The sequence below is a fragment of the Rousettus aegyptiacus genome, unplaced genomic scaffold, assembly GCF_014176215.1.
Source record: "Rousettus aegyptiacus isolate mRouAeg1 unplaced genomic scaffold, mRouAeg1.p scaffold_m13_p_10, whole genome shotgun sequence".
Lineage (NCBI taxonomy): Eukaryota > Metazoa > Chordata > Mammalia > Chiroptera > Pteropodidae > Rousettus > Rousettus aegyptiacus.
The window spans coordinates 22930900-22952049 of NW_023416285.1; the positions used below are offsets into that span (position 1 = coordinate 22930900).

At 39.2% G+C, this 21150-nt stretch overlaps 1 protein-coding gene across 5 annotated transcripts in view; it reads left to right on the forward strand.

Annotated features, from left to right (window-relative positions):
* FAM114A1 (family with sequence similarity 114 member A1) overlaps positions 1-21150 on the forward strand; it is a 62055-nt gene that overhangs the window by 16990 nt on the left and 23915 nt on the right. For 3 of the 5 annotated variants that reach the window (XM_036227612.1, XM_016140689.2, XM_016140692.2), the window contains 5 exons: positions 1530-1617; positions 12355-12468; positions 12591-12697; positions 15689-15823; positions 19823-19975. In XM_036227612.1, the coding sequence (XP_036083505.1) occupies positions 1530-1617; positions 12355-12468; positions 12591-12697; positions 15689-15823; positions 19823-19975 (597 nt within the window). Of the gene's footprint in view, positions 1-1529; positions 1618-12354; positions 12469-12590; positions 12698-15688; positions 15824-19822; positions 19976-21150 lie in introns of those variants that run through there. The other 2 variants (XM_036227613.1, XM_036227614.1) reach the window with 2 other exon arrangements.

Consider the following 21150-nt stretch of genomic DNA (forward strand, 5'->3'; position numbering starts at 1 on the left):
AGTGACTCTGAAATTCCTTGGCCTTTCTTTCATGGCAGCAAAAATGGTTGCTTCAGTTTCAAGCATTATGTTCACATTCAGAGTAAGAACAAAGAAAGGGGAAAGAGCTTAGTACCAGCTATAACTATAATTTATTGGCAAAACTTTCCAAATTGTATCTTATTAGTTCCAAACTATTTCACATGTCCACTCTTATCTACAGGAGTGGCAAACAGCAGGAAAAAGGGATTTGGAGACAACTGACGGGCCAGCTTTGGGTCACAAGTTAGAGAATCTACAAACTTTGTAGGATTTTTTACTTCCTCTTTAACTTCTTTTTTGTCTCTTTTCTTTTTTGAGTGAAAGCATTGTGATTCTCTAACTCCTAATGTATTATTGCCTTGCTTTCCAAAATATATTCCTAGATAGTAAGAGAAAGATGTGGTTCCACTAACTGAATCAGGATGCATTGGTTGCAAGTAATAAGAACTGTTGCATACTTAAGGAAATAGATGAATTTCAGTTATTTATTCAACAAATATGTTTATTAAGAACTCATTATATGCTAGGCACTCTTCTAGACTCTGGGGATACATCAGTGGAGAGGAAGAGAGACAAACAGACACACAGGTAGACGGATATACATTATGCGGGAATCTCGTAGAACCCAAAGATAAGACTACAGCAGAGCCTGGAAGAGGAGCAGCAACTAGGGGCTGAGAAAGTTTCAGGAATTCAGACGGCTTCTCTGAATATATCTCCTTCAGTCTGCTCTGCTTTCTCTTAATTCTTAGTCTGCATGGTGGAGAGAATATGTTTACCCTACATTTTCTGAGTTTTCATCTTCTATTCAAGCAACCAGCTCAAGCTCAACCAGAGTCTCTCAGTCCCATTACAAATACCTGGGCAAAAGAATTCAAATCCACTACACCCACAGACAGGGAGAGATATGGTTACAGGGATCATTGTGGGTGGAGTAAACACCTTAAAAGATGTGTGCCTCAAAAGGCCACCTGTTCCTGCTACTCATCTCCAGGATCATTGATGCTTTTCTAGATACTTTGCCCATTACTCATGGCAAAGCTCCCTCCTACCACCCTAGAGATTTGGAAGTTAACTCTGCCTTGAAGAGCACAGTTGTTTAGTTCTGTAAAAACTGAATGTGTCAAAGTTGTTTTAAACTTTTCAAATCACTCTTGTGCCCTAATATATTCAATATTTTCCCCCACAGTCCTGTCCCTGTCTTGCAGATGGTGAATGTTTGGGTCTTTGTTAACATCAAACTCTCTTCTTATTCAAACCAAGCCCTCAGTAGCCAACACCACTACTAATCAATTTGGCTCCAAAGTACTATTGCGGTGTGGGTTGGTGTATTCTTTTATGGGCCTTATACAGTGTAAGCCAGTGAGAAACACCAGTGGTTGTTGGTGTTTAGAAAACAAACAAAAAACAAACAAAAAAACCTTTCCCTTTGTTTCAAACCAATGCATGTTTTTCCATTCAGAGATAAACTGAATTGCTGACATTATGGACCATCTGTTTTTCTACAGGTGGTGGATTCCCCTCCACATGGAGGGAGATGGGCAGGCTGGGGCTCCTGGGGCAAATCTCTGTTCTCATCAGCATCTGCCACAGTAGGTAAGCATTACATCTTTCATTTTAATGAATAAGTCCAGAAACCTAATAGGATATGATAGTTTGATTATACCATGTGCTGAGATATAAGGAGGTACTCTTATTTTCTCCATTTTAGAAATAAGGAAGCTAAATCTCAGAGAGCCTAACACCTTGCTTAGAGTCAGGAATGGCTGAGTTGACGTTTGAACCAAGTAGTATGGCTTTTTACCTAAAAAGCCACTATATTATAGTACCTCTTAAAATATAAGATTTAGGCTTTTAAAATATATTCTTAAAGCTTTGTGCTTATTATTTCATTCGAATGTTTTAAAATATACAACTCATCTACTCCCTAAAATGATTTGAAGTATCTATAAAAACACTTTATCAGCAGGGCATTGAAATACAAATAGAAAAAATATATACAGTTAGGAAAGAAATATATGTATGTGTTTATAAATATATATGTGTATATATGTGTGTATACACACACACACACACACACACACACACACACACACATATATACCAAGGCTAATAGAGTTACTATAATTGAGCATTGACCTTTACTCTGAGCTTCTTGGTTACCAGTATTTCTCATTGAATGATAAAATAAAACTTAGTTCACCTAGATAAATTTATTATTTTCTTGTATTACATTTTGAAGCAATTTATTCTTTTGGCTCTTATACAAAGAGAAAATGTAATGAACAATGTCTTCATCAGTGCAGGTTTGTCAAAATATTCTTGATGTGATCATTTCTTATCTACATGTTATAATATCAACATGCCTAAGATTATTTAGCAAAGGCATTTCATCTTGAAGGTAGAGAGTAAAGAGCTAGGCAGGAGAAGCCACAAGTAACATAGCTTTCACATTGTCTAACTCAGGGGTTCTCAAGGTATAGTTCATGGCCATGAGCATCTTGTGATGGGCCATGATTAGTCCAATCTATTGTTACTTCTTAAGCTAGGAGGGATAGGAAGGCTTGAAGGTCTTTCTCTCTATTCCAATGGATCATGGTCACAAGCACTTTAAGGACCAGATATCTAATTTGATAAAATTTAGAATCCCTGGAAGAATGGTTAGATTACGTTTCCCTAATTCCGTGTCTGTCAAATATCACAAGAGCTCTGGCAGGAAGTAGATAGTGATCAAATGAATGCTGACCTTCCTGAGGAGAGGGCCTGGAGAGCAAAATTTCTCTATTGCTAATTGAAGGGGCCAGGTACGATATGGAGACTACATATGGAGATGGCAAAATTAACCACATTAAATCGGAGGAGCTGTGTTGTTCTCTGAACAGGACATAATCTCTTTATGAAAGTGGGAAGAAGCACCTGCAGGCGGCCTGCTTTCTTGAGCTTTTATTGGCTATCAAATGGATCTTGCCACTGGTAGCACTTAGGAGTGACAGGCTTTCTGGACCAAAAACTAGAAGTGTGGAGTCTAAGAGTTTTTAAAATTGAAGTAAGTCGTCGAAAAATAAATAATATGGTCGCTGAATTATACAACTATCCTCATGGTTTATGTCTTAAAACAGTAAGATGTTCTGAGTGCTTCCAGTTATAATGGGGTCCAGACACCCCTGGTTTATAATGAATTTAGTGCTTCAGAAAGTTCTATTATAAAGGATTTATTTTTATGTTAAAAGTTTAAATGTAAGTTTCTTCCACAGTAAATACAGAAATCAACTGCCCTGTGGGTAGCAGTTTCAGGTGTTTTTCGTGCATACTTACAGGTGCACCTGCCTGTAACTGCTCTGCTCTTGGTTTGTCTATTTGCTATTGTTTCTCATTGGTCAGTGGATATACCTCATCATTTGACTTTAAGCTTTGCTGGATCTTTACAAGGTTTTACATGCACCATCTGATAGCTTGCCCATTGAATTTACTCTCTAGCATCTTAGATGTTCTGTTGTAATCTGACCTTCGAATATGTACAACCTCGTGCAACCTTTGACCTTTTGTGTTGCAAGGTGTCTGGGTTCTGTCGAAATATAACCAGTAGATGATTCTAGCTTTACCGCTTAAAAAACAGCATGTTATTTCTGTGGCAGGTCTTACCTCATACTTGTAGACACTCATTTTTTAACTCAATCGGAAATCAATGTCTTAATCTGTAGCCTGTGCTTATGTTTGGTATTGCTCTTGAAGTTAAAGTTTCCCTGTGTCTGAGGTACTGTGAAGATGACAAATATTGTATCTTGTTAATGTTGCAAACACTTAAAAATTCTGGTGGTTCTCAACTGGCTCTGTGTGACAATTGATCCCAAAGACCTAGAGAGGTAACAGCCTATGGACCAGCATGATCATTAATGTCAGTCACTGCTGACACTTGCCCTTTTATGGTTGCTGCAGATACAGTTTCTCTGAGATTGTGTGACATTCACACATTGGTCTATAAAATATCAGAGTGATGTCCAGCATGCTCTCTCGTATTCACCTTTATTGCAATGTAACAAATTACCACAAAGTTAGAGGCTTAAAACAACATACGTTGATTATTTCACAGTTTCTAGGCCCTCTGCTCAGTTTCTTGTCAGGCTGGAATTAAGATGTCAGCCAGCTGCATTCTCATCTAGTGTTCAGGGTCATCTTTCAGGGTTATTCAAAGTGTGAGCAGAATTTAGTTCCTTGCAATTGTAGGGCTGATATCCCCATTTTCTTTCTGGTTAATGACCAGGGGTCACTCTCAGATACTTGAAGTTGCCCTCAATTTTTCTTCAAAGCCAGCAGGATAATCTCCCCTTTGCTTCAAATGTCTCCCTTTAGGAAGGGCCCAGTCCCTTTTAAAGGCTCACCTGATCAGTTCAGGCCCATTGAAGATGATCTCTCTCTCTTTCCCCATGTAAAAGTCTTTTTATTTTTATTTTTCAATTAGAGTGGACATTCAATATTATTTTCTATTAGTTTCAGGTGCACAGGATAGTGGTTAGACATTTATACAATTTACAAAGTGATCCACCCAAGTAGTCTAGTACTCACCTGGCATTATACATAGTTATTACAATATTATTGACTATATTCTTATGCTATACTTTATATCCCTGTGCCCGTTTAGTAACTATTAATTTGTACCTCTTAATTTCTTCACCTTTTCCACCCAGCCCCCTAACCTTCCTCTCATCTAGCAATGATCAGTTCTTTCTCTGTATCTATGAGTCTGCTTCCGTTAAGTTTGTTCATTTATTTTGTTCTTTAGATTCCACATATAAGTGAGGTCACATAGTATTTGTCTTTCTCTGCCTGACTGATCTCTCTTTTGATTAACTAACATCCAACTGAAAGATCTCTTCAACTTTGCCATATAACATAATCTAATCATGGGAGGGAAACAAACACATTCACAATCTTACCCACACTGTGAGGGGTGTGTGCTTACATAGCGTGTGTACACGAGGAGGTGAGAATCTTGGGGGCCATTTCTCAATACTGCCTACCATACTTCCCTTTTCTGTTTGAAATCCTCATTAGTTATACCACTAATCCCAGAAACTTGGTATCTTTTCATGGCTCTGGCTTCATGCCGAAATTTTGAAAAGCATTTGAATCTTGGCATTTTTCTCTCGTCTGCACTAACAATGGTCAAAGGGCACAAGAGGGAGATAAAGAAATTTCAAAATGTTGATGTTCTTTCTAAGCATTCCTTTAGACAAATTGGAGCTGTCTTTAGAAAATAGAGACTAAATTTGTCGCTCACCACTAGTCATCACATCCCCAAGGAATACGACAGCAGTATAACTGAATACCACACCTAAGTTGCTCTTAGACACAGTTTGGAGATTTCAGGTCAAGATGCGCTAAGACTTTACATAATAATAGTAGTTAAAATAAAAGCAAAACTATTATATGTATATATATATATATACACACATATATATGTACATATATATTATATGGATATGTGTGTGTGTGTGTGTGTGTGTGTGTATCCATATATACTTTAAAACAGGATAAGTATCTTTGTGGACTTGATAGAAAACTAAAACATGTAGCACGAAGAGAGGCTGAAATCATGAATTCCAAAGATGGGAACAGGAAGCGGTGGTGGTGGGGAGTTTGACTCCCAAAAGATAATGGGAATCACAAGTGCCCACAAATGGAGAGCTGCCAAAACCAGGCTCACGGCCTGAAACAGGGTTGGAATAGGGGCCAGCCATCTGTGAAGAGAGGCTTTCAAACGTTATGGGTGACATTCTGGAAGTGCTCTATATTGAGCTGCTACCTTGAGATTGAGGGATGCAAGCTAGGCACGCCTCCCATCATGTAGAGGCATGATGTCCACCCAGGGCTTTGCAGTATTAATAGCTTATTATCATAAGGCAAATCAACTTATTGGAAAACAGAGCACTCAGAGCAATAAACATGTTCTTAAAGGTTTATAAATTGCCTGTAGAAAGTAAAAAAAAAAAAAAAAAAAGAAACAAACAAAGAAAGAAAAAGAATTATGTAATCCATTATAATTGATTTCTACTCAGAAACCTCATGTCACCCCCAGGGTAATTCCAATTGCCGACAGGAGTGCAAAACACATAGTCTGTAACAAAACACAGAGCTGTCAATTGAGCACTAGAAACAGAAACCAATACTTCTTAACAGTTGTTGAAAAACTACCATCACAATAGTTAGAATTGTTTAGAGTTGGCAGGAGAATAATTGGAGAATGGGACATTTAAAAGATGGTTCTCTCTTGGATAGAGCACTATATCAGGAATCATAAGGGCTGAGACCTGGTCCTGACTGCTACTAACTTGTAATCACAAAGAACTGTCACTGACTAGCTGCACCATGCATGTCACCTCTCCGAGAGTCAGCTTCTTTATTGGGAAAAGTGTGGGTGGGGGAACTTGAAATATTCTAAGGTTCTTTCCAACTTCTGGAATCTGATGGTTCCATAGGCTATGGCTATATATAGAAAGAGAAAGATTTGTAAGCACTGTGCTAAGTGGAAAAATACAGAAATTTGACTTTTCGCTATCCTGCGTTTTTATATTTTGTCTTTTGTCTCACTACTTTGACCCCAAGGTTGAGGGGAAATGAGAAAAAGCAACCTTCCCAATGTGTATATAATCAAACATCTCTCAGCCAACAATCATTTTTGGAGAGGCCGTAATTCTTGGATTAGTTTCACCCACAGCTGTGTTATCATCGCATTCCAAGGAGACTTGATCATCTGTCACCCATGCATTTGTACAAATTCATAAAATGCAATAAAAATGATCATTATTTAAGATCCAGGCAGAAGCCAGAGTGGGAAAGGAAAAATGTGAAAGAAAAAAAGTTCTTCTTGATGACCATTTCAAAGTGATGTTGTGAGAACAGATGTGATCGCCCACAAACATCTTAGAGACCTGACTCGTTCCTAGAATATACTGCTAAGAGTGGTAGACCATCAATAATCAGAATGAAAGTCCACACTGCTGAAACATATACGGATATGTGTACTGAAGTAAAAGCTCCATGGTAGAACAGAGTAGTGTATTCCTAGATACTACGAAAGGCCTAAATGTTTACTTCAAAGTCTAGTGTTGACAGTTTTATGAGTCTAAACACCTTCTGCAAGAGAACCTAACGAGAGAGAAGTGCATCTACTCTGTTTTTTCACCTTTTCAAAATTAACGTCACCTTCCCCATTCTCTCCCAAGTCACACATTTTTTTGACTTCTGTACATTGTAATAAAACACTTCTACCAGCACTGTCAGAAATAATGACAGTGTTTATTACAGAGAATGGAAAACTTGTCAAAATGATACTAAAATGAGAACTCTTAACTGTAAATCACATGGATTCATGTGACATTGATGATGATGTAAGACTTCTCAAGAATCGTGATACAAAAGATAATAGGATTAATGACTAGAGTTTGTTCACAATCCTTTATAATCTGTGAATAAGGGCTAGGAGTTAGTGAATTTGAGGTCTGGGCAAACACTATCAGTTCAGAAACTCTTCTGGTCAAATTTCAACCTAAAAAGAAGTCTGATTACAGACTGGACATCAACCATCACCATGGAGAGGGAGGACTTTTCCAAAAGTAACGCTGATTGGCTCTTCTTTTTGCCGCGCTGGTTTGCTTTAGTGGAGCCCAGTAACACCATCTGTGTGTTTTTCTAAACAACTGTTCCTCGCAAATTTTTATAATATCTTGAATTTATTGATAGAGGAGTCTGAAATGCAGTCAATATTTTAAAATTGTTCTATTTCTTGAAAATTCACCAAAGGAGAGTGAAAACTGGTACCAATTTCAGAAGAGCAATTAGCACTATTTATAATATTTTCAATGCACATAGCTTTTAGCCCAGCAGTTTCACTGTTAAGCCTTTGCACAAATTCATTAATATATGTGTGCAGAGGTGTTCAATAGAGAATTCACTCAGCTAATACTTATCATGCCAGGCACTTTTTTAGGCACTTGAGATAAAGCAGTGAACAAATAAGACAAAGACCCATGCCCTAGTAGAGCTTGCTTACATGCTAGTGGGAGCATGAACAATACACATATTGAATAGAAAAATTACATAGAGGGCTAGAAAGTGGTAAGTCTATAAAAAATATAAAATGGAGAAGGGTAAGAGGTTTTGGAGTACAGGTTAAAGTTTTAAAAAGGGTGGTGAAGGGTAGACCTTAGTGAGATGATATTTGAACAAAGACATAAAGAAGGTGAGGGAGTTCACCAGGCATATATGAAAAACTGGAAACAACCAAAATACCCACCCACAGAGAATGCGAAAATGCGATATATCTATTCAGTGGAATAATACTATGCAACCATTAAAAAGAATGAGGTAGATCAGTGTTCTAGGGTGGATGCCCAGGAGAGAGACTGAGGCAAAGATGAGTGTGCTGCAGTTTTACTGGGAAGTGCTCTCAAGAGCAATTCTCACAAAAGAGTGAAGGATTGGGCAGCAGAGCTGGGTGAGCAAGAAGTTGACTGCAATGCAGTTACGTCTGAGCCTCCAGCCTAAGTCCCACATGAATGCTCAGCACCAAGGTTTTGTATCACCAACTCCCCATTGACTGGTCATTGTAGTATAGTTGGGGGCACTAGTATCCTTTGGCCACGGGAATTTCAAAGGGAGATATTCAGGTGAGAACTGTCAGCAAACACTCCCAGCAGCGAGGAAAGTGAACACCATGATCCCAGGCAACACACACAGCCTCCACCACCACTATGTGTATGGGCTGAAACCTCCACTGTGTATTGTGAAGTAGAAAAAGTCAGGTCCGGAACACTTACATGTAGGTGTACAGTGTCCTGGGATTCGTGCCTGTTCAGCATGGGAAAGACCTTAAAAACATTAAGCTATGCCAACCAAGGCATGGCTGACAGGGGCAGAGTTGGATCTCCAAAGTTTCATTGTAGAGGTGACCTTCACCTTGCTGTTTGGTCAAGGTAAGTTAAGTAAAGCTAATGTTTTAAAAATGAGGAAGCTCCTAATCAAAGATCTGATTTCCAAGGAGCTATAGAAATAGGACTAAAGAACATTTAATCAACTATAAATGGCAGATAAAACTTTCTTAATATAATAGTGATTGAGAATATGAATTCTAGAGTCAGAAGGAGTAGGTTCAAATTCTGTCTCTGCTGCTTATTGGCTTGGGGACATGGAACAAGTGATTTCATGTCATCAGGTCTCAGTTTTCTCAATTATGAAATGAGGATAATAATATCTGTATCTCATAAGGGTGTTGCGAAGATTTAATGTGATAATTTACTGTACTAAAAATATTTAGTCCGGTGTCTGGGACGTAGCGAGTGCTTAGTAAGTGTGGGCCATACCAAAGGTTTCATATATTACTTTTCAGTGACCTTAAAAACCCTGGAAGGTAGATGCTCTAATCCTCCTTTCAGAGAAGACACAACAGCAGAGACTCAGAGAGGTTAAGTAACTCACCAAGATTACACAGCTAATACATGATGAAACCAAAATTCCTTCACAAAACTCCTGACTCCTAAGTTTAGGGTTTTTTTCCACTAGAATATAAGTGATAAATTAATCACAGACAATCATTTAACATTTGTTTTTAAATGACACAGTATCATAGTATTTATACAACACTCTTATCTTCTTTGCAATGCTCACTCTCCCCCCGCCCCCTTTTTTTACTGCAGTATGTCAAGAGGTAGAGAATATTTCACCTTCAGATCCATGGAATTTGGAGAGATTTAATTTCTTTGAGGTTACTTAGGGTTCGTGATGACATTTGAAGAAAAATCTATGAACTATATAGTATTATTCATATTTATTGTTTTTCTTTGTTATTGGTAGAACCCAATCAATAGCTCTAAGAATGAATTACTCCCAGTCAAAAGGCAGCAGTGACTCCATATTATTACTTCCTCATTCTGAGCACTAGATGTCACACTAAGTAAAGTTTTAGAAGTTATTCTTCAAAGTAGGGTGTGGTATAGAGTGTGAACCTTAGCTAAAAACCATAGCTTTATATTTCTAGTAGAATACAGCTAAGACATACTTTCATTAACAAAAGAATTTAGAGAGAAGAATTATTTATCAGAATATATAATTGGAGAAACCTTAAATATATGCAATTCTGTGGATATCAATTATACCTCAATAAAGCTGTGTGTGTGTGTGTGTGTGTGTGTGTGTGTGTGTGTGTGTGTGTGTGTAGCTGGAGTAACATTGTCATGTCAAACAGACACATCACATTTATATGCACATAAAAATAGTATTTCATTCCAGAAACTGGTTTTTCTAGAGGCAGCTTATGCATACATATTTCCGTCATCATTTGTGTTCTAATGTGGTGAGAAGCTATTCTTCTCTAGGAAGAGAATCAGACATGGCCCTAACCTGCAGGGGGGTGGAGAAGGTGAAAGAGGAGATAATGATAATGAGGTTTAATAAACCCCGCATGGTCTCAGGGAAGGGTGTGGAATCATCTTTCTTGCATGGCTTATGCAAAGAAGCTGTAGCAGATGCTTCCCAGCCTTCTCAAATACCTTTATTCTTTGATTTAGCTCTCAGAAATCTAGATGAGAATCATAAATTCAGATCTAGATATACATTATTTCCTTTGAAAAATACATGTTTTTAAAAGACGGCAAGGAATACGGACTCAGTATGTAAATAAGTTAGGTGGTTATATCCTATAACTTAAAGATGTCACTAAAACTCCAATAAGTTTCCATTGAAATGCTTGAATTCATTGGAAGCTAGAGAGAATTAATTCTTTGTTTTAGCAGTTATAAGGCATCTTTTTTCCCCCTACAAGCAACGCACTATGAATTTGAACTGTATTAAAAGACCTGTACGTGAATATAGATATATGTAATTAATTTTATGAACATTGTTAATAATGTTTTTAAGTTTCAGAGTTTTCCAAATTGTATATAATGACTGGTGATTCTCATTGGACATAATTAGTCCTGTATCTGTGCGGTGAATATCAGTGTCCTGATTATGTTAAGATTACTCCGATAAAGTTACAGCTGATTAAATATCACTATTTGGGCCCAAGATTCATCCAGGTCTTTCTCTTATGTGGGAGACAGACAATTAACAGCACCTTCTGAAGTAGATTATTGGTTATCTTTGGCACTCGAATCCTGCATGATTTGAGATTTTTTTCCCCACGTGTTAATGAACATTGATGCTGCCTTGGGTTTTAACAACCTGAGGTTGCCCAGGTCTCAACTGAAATCCTTCGTTTTCTCCCAGGGCATTGAGGGGGTGGTGAGTGCTGTGGGAGCTCATGCTGTTTCTCCTTCAAGAGCTCACACAGCCGCGTAGGAGCACCAGTGGGCTATTAACTTTTTCATTCAGTCTGAGAACTCTGAGAAAAGTGATCGCTCGTCATGAGAGCCTCTAAGGAGGAAAAAAAACCCAGAATAAAAAGTAGACAAGACTATCAAGCCAAGGTGTGTGTGTGTGTGTGTGTGTGTGTGTGGATGCGCGTGTGTTGGCACGTTGGCACAGGGCAGGGGATGAGAAGTTCAGTTCTGTGTTTACCAGACAGTTACCGAATACCCATCTGTGTGGGTCTGGGGGATGGAGGTTCAGTACCTGCTCAGATGGAGTAAAATCAGCGCGCTTCATCCTGGCCGACTACTCTTATAACTAGTATTTGGACTGTTCCTGTGTAAGACAATGGTCACAGCTGCTTAAGACAGTCGGGTTCCCTCTTTGGTTTTCCCACGGGCTTGCCTTTTGTTTCTGATACTTTGGCTCTAGACCCTCTCTCTATATTAAAGGAATGACTAACACATGGAAAGAGCGTGTCGAGGCTCGACTAATTTCAATTCGCCAAATAGCAGTGGAGCACCTAGAGTGCGCTGGGCCTGACCAAAAAGTGGACGATGCACCCCTGTGTTGAGGAGCTTGAAAAACAGTAAAGGAAATAAGAATAAGACACTATTCACAGGTAATATCTTGGGATTGGAATCCCAGGTTGCTAGTTAGACAGTGTGAGAAGCCAAAGTGGGTAATAAAGCATCCGGGAGTACTTTACAGAAGTTTCTCTTATTTGCTCCTCATAACAACCCAAAGAAGAAACTGAGTCACTGGGAGGTTACATAACTGCTCCAAGGTCACCAACTAGGCAATGGTGAATCTGAGCTCAGACTGGAACCACATCTGAGGGATCACAGAATCTATGCTACTCACCACCACACTCTTTAACAATCAGAATATACATCTACAGCTTAACAACTACTCTGGAAGATGAGCTATAGAATTTGCAGACCATGGATTTATATTGTATTCATGAGGCATATTTTTATTTCCTGATAGGCCATGGATTGACAGCAGTCAAGGAAAAAGCAGGGGCCACCCTACGGATTCACAGTGTAAATTCCAGCTCTTCTGAAGAGGCCCAACCTGACACCGAAAATGACGTCCCTCAAAGTGAGTGATGTGTTTATTTGGGGGCTTCTTGGATTTGGGCTGTATTACACTGTGTGCACATATAGAAGATTTCGAAGTTTAGATCAGCAAAATGAACTCTGAAAGGATGTTTTTCTCTTTAGTAGCGGATGCGGTCACAGATCAGAGCCCCGCAGAAAGCCCGCCCACTTCACCTTCATCGGGGTCTCGGGGCATGCTGTCAGCCATCACCAGTGTGGTTCAAAACACAGTAAGTCATTAGCTGCTTCCTCGGTTTTTCCCCGGTGTCTCTCAGCGCCTTATTTTGACATCTCTATTTACCGGTGACCTAGATACATCAGAGAAAAGATGGCCTTGCTCATCATAATTTAGGATTATGGTTTTGTTATGCTCTCTTCTACAGAGTGGGCACAAGCTTGGAACCAAAATAATAAGGGCAAAATGAAATAAATGGATTTTGTGTTTAAAGGAAAGGAGCTACTTAAAAAGGAACATTTTTCAATCTGATGTAACAGTGTCCTTTCCGGCTGCTGCAAGGACAGCCTTTGGTTGGTGGGGAGAGAGGGCTCTTTCTTGGAGCTGGGACAGCTGTTTTTCTTCAGTGATCTGTGTCTCTTAACCTTCAACTTGAAAAATTGTAAAGCCATTTAAAATTTAAAAATGCTGGTAAGGAGTCAGGAACAACATCCTCGAGATGTTTCTAGCGTTTGCAGATAACTAGACCAACATTCTTTCCCCATTTCTACCTCCCAACTCCCACTCTCTCTTTAACCCAAAGCCTGCTCCCCCACACCCCATCCCCACCCCCACCTCCAGGCCCCTGCCTATGTCTTAAAGAATCTTGTTATCATAGACTAACACTGATGAATAATGCAAAAAGGGGGGGGAGGCACCCCCACTGAGATGAGGTCGAGGAGAAAGGTTTATTTTCTGCTATGTAAAACCAATGAACATGAACAAGTTTTTCAAGAAATACGGCTCATGTTCAATTTATTCACTAATTAATTTTAAAAAACGATGATTAGCCTTCGTTATATATACCAGGAGCTATGCTAGATTCTAGGTATATCCTGGCAAACAAGAGGGCACATATCCCAGAAGATAGAGACACCTCAACAGGCAAACACAATGCAATATGGGAAGAGGGGCTGTAGACTCACATATGAGAGTGTCTTACCTGGACTTTGGGTAGAAATAGAAAATAACTGCTCCTCTCATTGATATTGGAGGAACTATAGACTAAGTAGAGTGAAAGAAGAGAAGCAAACGTGTTTTAGGAGTAAACTAGCAAGACAAGTCTAGGATGCCCTGGGGAATTTGTAGGGCTAGAGATGGCAAGGAGCTCTTTCAATATCTCTGGTATAAGAAATGAATTCACGGTCTCCCTGAGCTACAGTTCAGGGCATTCTGAATTTGTATGCCGCATCCTCACATTCCTTTCTGTGTTCTTTCCAATTTTCTGGTGCAATTGTTTCCCCTTTCTCTGTGGGGGATACATTCCAGGACCTGCAGTGGATGCCTGAGACTGCAGATAGTACTGAACCCTATATATACTGTTTTTTTGTGTGTATGTATGTATATATACATATACATATATATTTGTATATCTATATATACCTTTTTACTTAAAGGAAACACTTTATGGTTTCTTTTTGGCATATCCAAATTGCCAGCATCACTACTCTTGTGCTTTGAGGCCATATTTAAGTACAATAAGGGTTAATTTGAACACAAGCACTGCAAGACCAAGACAGTCACACTGATAACTGAGATGGCTACTAAGTGACTAAGGGATGAGTCCAGGGTGGGATGGAGCAGGATGGCACAAGATTTCATCACACTACTAGAACGGCGCACAGTTTAAAATTTATGAATTGTTTATTTCCGGAATCTTCCATTTTATATTTTTTAATTACACGTGACTGCAAGTAACTGAAACCATGGAAAATAAAAGTGTAAATAAAAGGGAACTAATGTGTTCCCTGTTCTCTAGACACCCCCACCAGGTTTGCCCTTACTCAAAGTCCCTATGTCCTTCCTTCTTTTGCTTTATTTGCTACTATAGAAATTCTCATAGAATAGTAGAAGGAAATAAATTATGCAGAAGTATGAATTGCTAATATCCCATACCCCTCCCAAAGTATGTGTATTTTAAAATCTGTCATATAATGTGATTATTGATTGGCTCCCAAATCTGAAAACGAAGTCTAAATGACTGACAAAATATTAGCTCAGTGAAATCGAACATTGCCACCGAAGTGATAATTATGAAGACCAGAAATACATATAGGTAATAATATAATAAAAAATATATAATGTATATAAATTCATGTAAGATGGGAAAAAAGATATATGCATATTGTAATTGCAGTTGTATAGAATTTAAGTTCTGTTTATGTGAGTAAAACTTGATTATTTTTAGTCTTTTTTTTTTTTTTAAGGAAAACAATAGCTGACAAAGGGATTTGCAAGAGGATAACCATATAATGGAATAGTTTTTAAAGACAGTAGTATATGGAAGTCAACCTATCTTAGTTCATGAATATGCTAATTGTAGGCAGTTATTGCTAGGGTCTGAAAGTGTGCAAGAGCATCTGAAACAGCCTGAGAGTCCTACACACCAGGGCCCTAGATTAAAGAATTCTCTAAATTGGCTGGAGTGTTTGACATTTTAATAGATTGCTCCAAATAATTCTGTTAGTTAGATTAAAATTTTTTCAAACAAAGCAGTTGGGTCACATATTAATTTTATGTATTAGATACATATCTATTTAAACACACAGAGCTAGTGAAATTAATCCCAGCTATGCTTTGGTTTTTCATAAGCATTCTTTTTAAATAATATTATGTGCCCTGGCAGAGGGAATGACGTTAGCATTAATATGATGGCTAGGTGGAGGGCCAGGGGAAGGAGGGAGAAACTGGGGAGATCGTTTTATGAACTATGTAGATGTCTAACCAATGTACTGTATACTTGAGACTAATTTAAATAAATTTAAAAAACTGAACAACAACCCGACAAATAATAATATTATGTGCCCTACAACATATATGATGAATACCTTCCCAAGAAAAGGAAATAAGATTAAATGGATGATAAATCTGATAAATCTCCAGATGAGAAAAAATTATGACTTCATATTGATTTTAATATTTGAAGATAGAGCCATCTAGGAGTTGCTGACTGCTGTGAAACAGCGAAATGTAAAAATCTAATCTCGTGCAATTATCTCATCTGCAGGGTAAAAGCGTCTTAACAGGTGGTCTTGATGCTTTGGAATTCATCGGCAAGAAAACCATGATTGTCCTTGCAGAAAGTGACCCAGGCTTCAGGCGGACCAAGACCCTCATGGAGAGAACCGTTTCCTTATCTCAGGTGGGATTATATACTTCTGCAATTTTTTTCTTTCTGTCAATAAAATAAATGCACTCTTGTTTATCTGTTTAATAGTTATTCAAAAGCACATGATCTGAATTCAAATGGCACAAAACAGTAGAATGAAAATTGAGTTTCTAATATACCCCTTTTCCCCAGCCACTTAGTTCCTCATGGGGGAAAACCACTGTTAACAACTTTTTATGGAGTCTATTGGAATCATCATATAGATTGTCATAGATATTAGCTATACATATACATAGGCACATATATATGCATAGACTTTGTCAACCAGTTATAGCATACTAACTACTCTCTTTCGTACCTTGCTTTATTCACTTAATAATTTCTTGAAGATTATTCCATTTGTGCTACTAGTCAGTCTGTTCAGGCTGCTATAACAGGAGACCATAAACTGTGTGGCTTCTAAACAACAAACATTTGTTTCTCATAGTTCTGGAAGTTTACTTACCTGTAAAATGAAGAAGTAGACCTGGTCAGTTTCCTAGATTACCATAGTTTCTGTGTCACCTTCACAATTTTGATCACATCTGCATTCAATCTACTGCTAGAAAGTAAGGAGTGATGCTCATAGAAATGTGTCACCCAAGAATCCACACGAACCATCTACAGTATTCTAGTTAGACATTTGAAACATGCGCAGAAAGCGTGGTACACAGCAGTCTGGGTGCACTTGACACTGCACCTGTAATTCACACGGTCTGCGTAGGCTGGATCACCACAGCGCTACCAATGTTAACCTTCTTCCAAACAGTAATTTCTCATTCGTTCATTCATTTATTCAGTCCACAAATGCATTTGAATGTCCACTATGTGTCAGGCGCTGTTTCAAGCACTTTGGATACATTTAGTAACCAAAATGGATAAAAATCCCTGTTGTTCCAGGGAAGAGAGACAAACAAACAGTTAACATTACCTAGTATTTTAAAAGGTGATGAGTGCTATGAAAAAAAGAAAAAGTAGAGCAGGAAGAAGGCAATCAGGAATGTGGGAGTGAGGAGCAGTTTAAGTATTAAATTGGGTTGTGAAGTGAGGGATTTTGGGATATGAGGACATTTGAGCAAATACTTAAAGGAGATGAAAGCCTTGGCCATGCAGAAATCTGAGTGAAGCACATTCTAGGCAGAAAGAGCAGCTTGTGCAAAGGCCCTGAGGCAGAAGTGTCTGGTATGAATGAGGAACAGCAAGAATGCTGCATGGCGGGAGAGGAGTAAGCCAGGATGAGAGGTGTTGAAGATGAGGCCAGAGCAGTAATTGGAAGCATTTGAAAGGACCTTGAGTTTTACTGTTAGTAAAATGGAGAAAACAATGCAGCATTTTGAAAAGGGGAGTGACAAGACCTGACTTTAAAAGGATCACTCTAGTTACTGTGTTGAAAATGGACTGCGTAGTGGGGAGGGCCAAGGGCAGGGCGACCAGTTAGAGTGCATATCAGCATAGGTCCTCCTGGAAACACATGCCAAAATGGGCTTAAACATGTGAGGATTTTATTAGAGGAAATGCTTGTGTGACAGGAAATCAGAGGGATGGGGTACTTAAGAAGGCTGGGAGAGCTGTCAGAACAAGATGCAGGTGTGACCTCAGTGAAGGAGAGAGGGAGAGCAGGATGGACAGAAGCATCCTAGGCTGCCGTGCCATCTCCGGAAGGTTTGGCAAAGACGGGGGAGTCCTTCAGCCAAAATCTGCTGACAAAGGACTTCCCATCTCCCAGGAACAGGTCTGCTTAGTGTCCCTACTGCATTTGATTTGCAGGAAGGGGTCATGGAGGCATGACCTCAGTGCAGTGAGGGATGGATTTCAAAGCACAGCATCTGGGGCTCCTGGTCATTCGTGCTGCACTCTCACGGCCTTTTTGGGGGTGATCTAAATAGGAGGCAGTGTTGGCTCAGAACCTTATGCATCCATGAAGATAGTGAAGAATGGCAGATTCTGGATGAAGTTTGATCAGCCTAGATTTCTTGATGGGTTGAATGTGGAGTGTGAGATAAAAGGAGAAAGCAAAGATGGCTCCACGGCATTTGTCCTGAGCAGCTGGAAGGATAAAGCTACCGCCAACTGAGAGGGAAGTCTGTTAGGTTTTCCCTAATTCATACTAAATAGTTATAGAAATCAGAAATATTCATGTCTGAGAGGACCTAAACTTCTCATGTGGTCTGTCCCAGTAGTACGTGCCACAGTCTGAATGACGTTTCTCTGATCTCACTGAGGTCAGTTTCCAGGGCCGTCCTTCCATCGGGAAGTCCTGCACACCAAAACCTGCCATTTAACCCCATCTCCTTTTCTTTTCCAGAGGGAAAACAGAACCAATGCCCCGTGTAAAGCCAGTTCTTCTTTAGGCAACTCGAATTTCACTCTCTGTTCTTTTGAGTGAATTCAAATCATTCCAGAGTGACATTTTCCATTCTACCTTCCATTTTATCTCTTTTCCCTTCTTCCACAGTACAAAATCAGAGATGGAATTTGGTGTAGAGAAAGGAAGCATTTCAGGGTCACTTTGTTATTTTATTTTACCACGTCTGACCCAGTGTGGTCAGTGGGGAGGAGGGTGTATGTTACTGGCTGTTGAGTCAGCTCTAACTCCTGGCAACCCTATGCATGAGTCATGGCCACGATGTTCTGTCCTCAACAGCCCTGCTCAGCTCCTGGACGCTCCTGCCTACGGCTTCTTTTATGGCGTCAGTCCATCTCATATTTGGTCTTTCTCTTTTCCTCCTGCCTTCTATTTTCCTCAGCATTACTCTGGGAAACATGTACCCAGAATAGGAGAGCTTTAGTTTTTTTATTTTGGGCTCCAGTGATGTTTCAGGTTTAATTTTCTCTGGGACCCACTTGTTCATCTTTCTGGTGGTCCGAGGTATCTGTAGAGCTCTCTCTTGCAACACCAAATGAATGCATTCTTTTTTTTTTATCAGCCTTCTTCACTAGGTTTTATTATGTAAAAAATGCTCAGTGATTTGATGAGATCGTTCTGAAAACTTTAAAATTCAGAGCTTGTACTTATTTAGTCTTAAAGACAGGAAGTAGAATTCTGTCTGTAGCCTGGTGGGTTTTTGGCTAACCACCTCCGGAACCCAAAAGGAGAATGAGGCTGATTGTTTTATTGGTGTACGATGAAAATAAAATCTGTCCTTCCGTGATCTTCTCTTTATAACCTTGTGGTGGCCAATGTATTCATGGTGCTCTTTACAGGTATTAAAGAACCCTATAAACTCAATGCCTTAGTTTATGTAATGAGGAATCAAATACATAAAAGCAAGTGCAGGAAACTGAGAGTGACTGGTGGACCTGTCTTTTTATTTAATTATCAACAGCAACAACAACTGGAGAAAAATTATCACCGTGGAGAACTCAGTTCACTCACAGTCGTACTTCTTGAGACCCGTCTAAGAACTGATAAGCTAACTTTCTTATTTATAGTCAGTGTCTTATGAGGAATATATTATGAGTGTATATTTATTAATTTTTCATCAAAGAGGTTTAAATAACCACATGAATAGATTTAATAACCACATTAAAATATGTAAAAATCAGATCAGCTTATTTCTACTTTGAAGTCTGCCTAGGTGCAGAAGTTGCAATTAATTCTGTCACAATAGATTAAACTTTTCTAGTGCACATAAATTTACTCATTATAGAAAATTTTGACATTTTAGAGAATAAGAAAGTTAATCACACACATGAAAAACTGCCGTTAAGCTTCTGCTCCGCTTTTTCTTTCCAATCTTCTTCCTCCACATAGAATTTTTTCTTTGTTTTGCTATGTACAGAGTGAACATGTAAAATTCAAAATAGAATATTACACAAAAATTGTCAGTAGAATCAATCAAAAGTCTTTTTTTTTTTTTTTTTTTAGAAATTTCATAGTGACTAAAACCTACTCTTTACAGATACAAAGTCAGTCCTTATCTCTGCTTATAACTTGTGTGGAAAATGAGGCTCTCAAGCATTCACTGAGTGTACAGACATTGTGTTCTGCAGATGCTCAGGGAGGCCAAGGAGAAGGAGAAGCAGAGACTGGCACAGCAACTCACGGCCGAGAGGACTGCACACTACGGGATGCTGTTTGATGAGTATCAAGGTCTGTCACACCTGGAGGCCCTAGAAATTCTGTCCAATGAAAGCGAAATCAAGGTATGTCTGCATTGGTCATTTGAAAGAACATGCTTATTAATGCATTTTTTTAAACAAGAAACTAGAAATTCTGCCATTGAAATATCTCATTTTCAGGATATTGTTATTATTGTGCTAAGGTTACACATACTGTGCAGCCTGACGACCCCCACGTGCCCTGTATTCTTTCCTCTCGTCCTGTGCCAAGCTGTTACCGCTGCTACCCCCCTAGAAGCCAGAAAATCAGAGCCACCATTAGCCCTACCTCATGGTGCAAAAGACTGCTCAAATACTTGACTGTCTCCTGGCCCCGAGCCTTTGATGACATATTACCCAGAATGGAGTTACCCTACTGGGCCATGTCTTCATTCCCACCCAATCAAAAGGAAGCAGCTGATGTTTCTTCCAGACCGTAGAGTTTTAATATATTTAGTTGTATGGGTTATATACTTATTCACCCACTTGTTAAGATGCCTGGGTTGCAAAGGGCAAGGTATCTCACTGGCAGTGGTGGGGGAGGGCAGAGGGGTGGACGGTTCAGTTCTATTTGGGAATGCCTCTTAACAGAAACCTGGGAAATTACCCATCAGCCCCATACATTCACATTCCCCCACTGTGAGCCCAAGAAATAAAACATGAGTGGCAGAAATTATCAGGGTTTGATGATTTCCTTTTAAAAGAACCTGCAGGTATATGTGTTTGTGTTCAGCAAACATTTATAGAGCACTTATAATAGCCACTATTCTAAGCACTTTGCAACTATTAACTCATTTAACATATGGCTCTTTCGTGTGAATGTCAGGCTGACTGTGCTCTGGGCATTTTTCCAGTGGAGGCCATTGGGCAGTACCCTCCGGACCTCCTCTGAGGGGCTATGGGCCATCCTGGTGGCATTCACTGGGGAGAGGCAGGTCCTCAGACAGAAAGCTGAACATGGAAGTGAACCTTAAATTAGAGAAGTGATTTTTGACTTTCTAGGCTTTGTCCTCTTATGTTTGGACTTTGAGGAAATTGAGACAGTCTTGATGCCCACCTACTCAGGGGAAGATGACCTCTGTCATGTAACAGGCAACCAAGAACCAAATAAGAAGGAGACCCACACTCCCCATTTCCACCCTTAGATTATTGAGTTATATGTTACTATCTGTGTTTATTTCCTTTTCTGTTATCCATAAACCATCAACGACAGTCTTGTG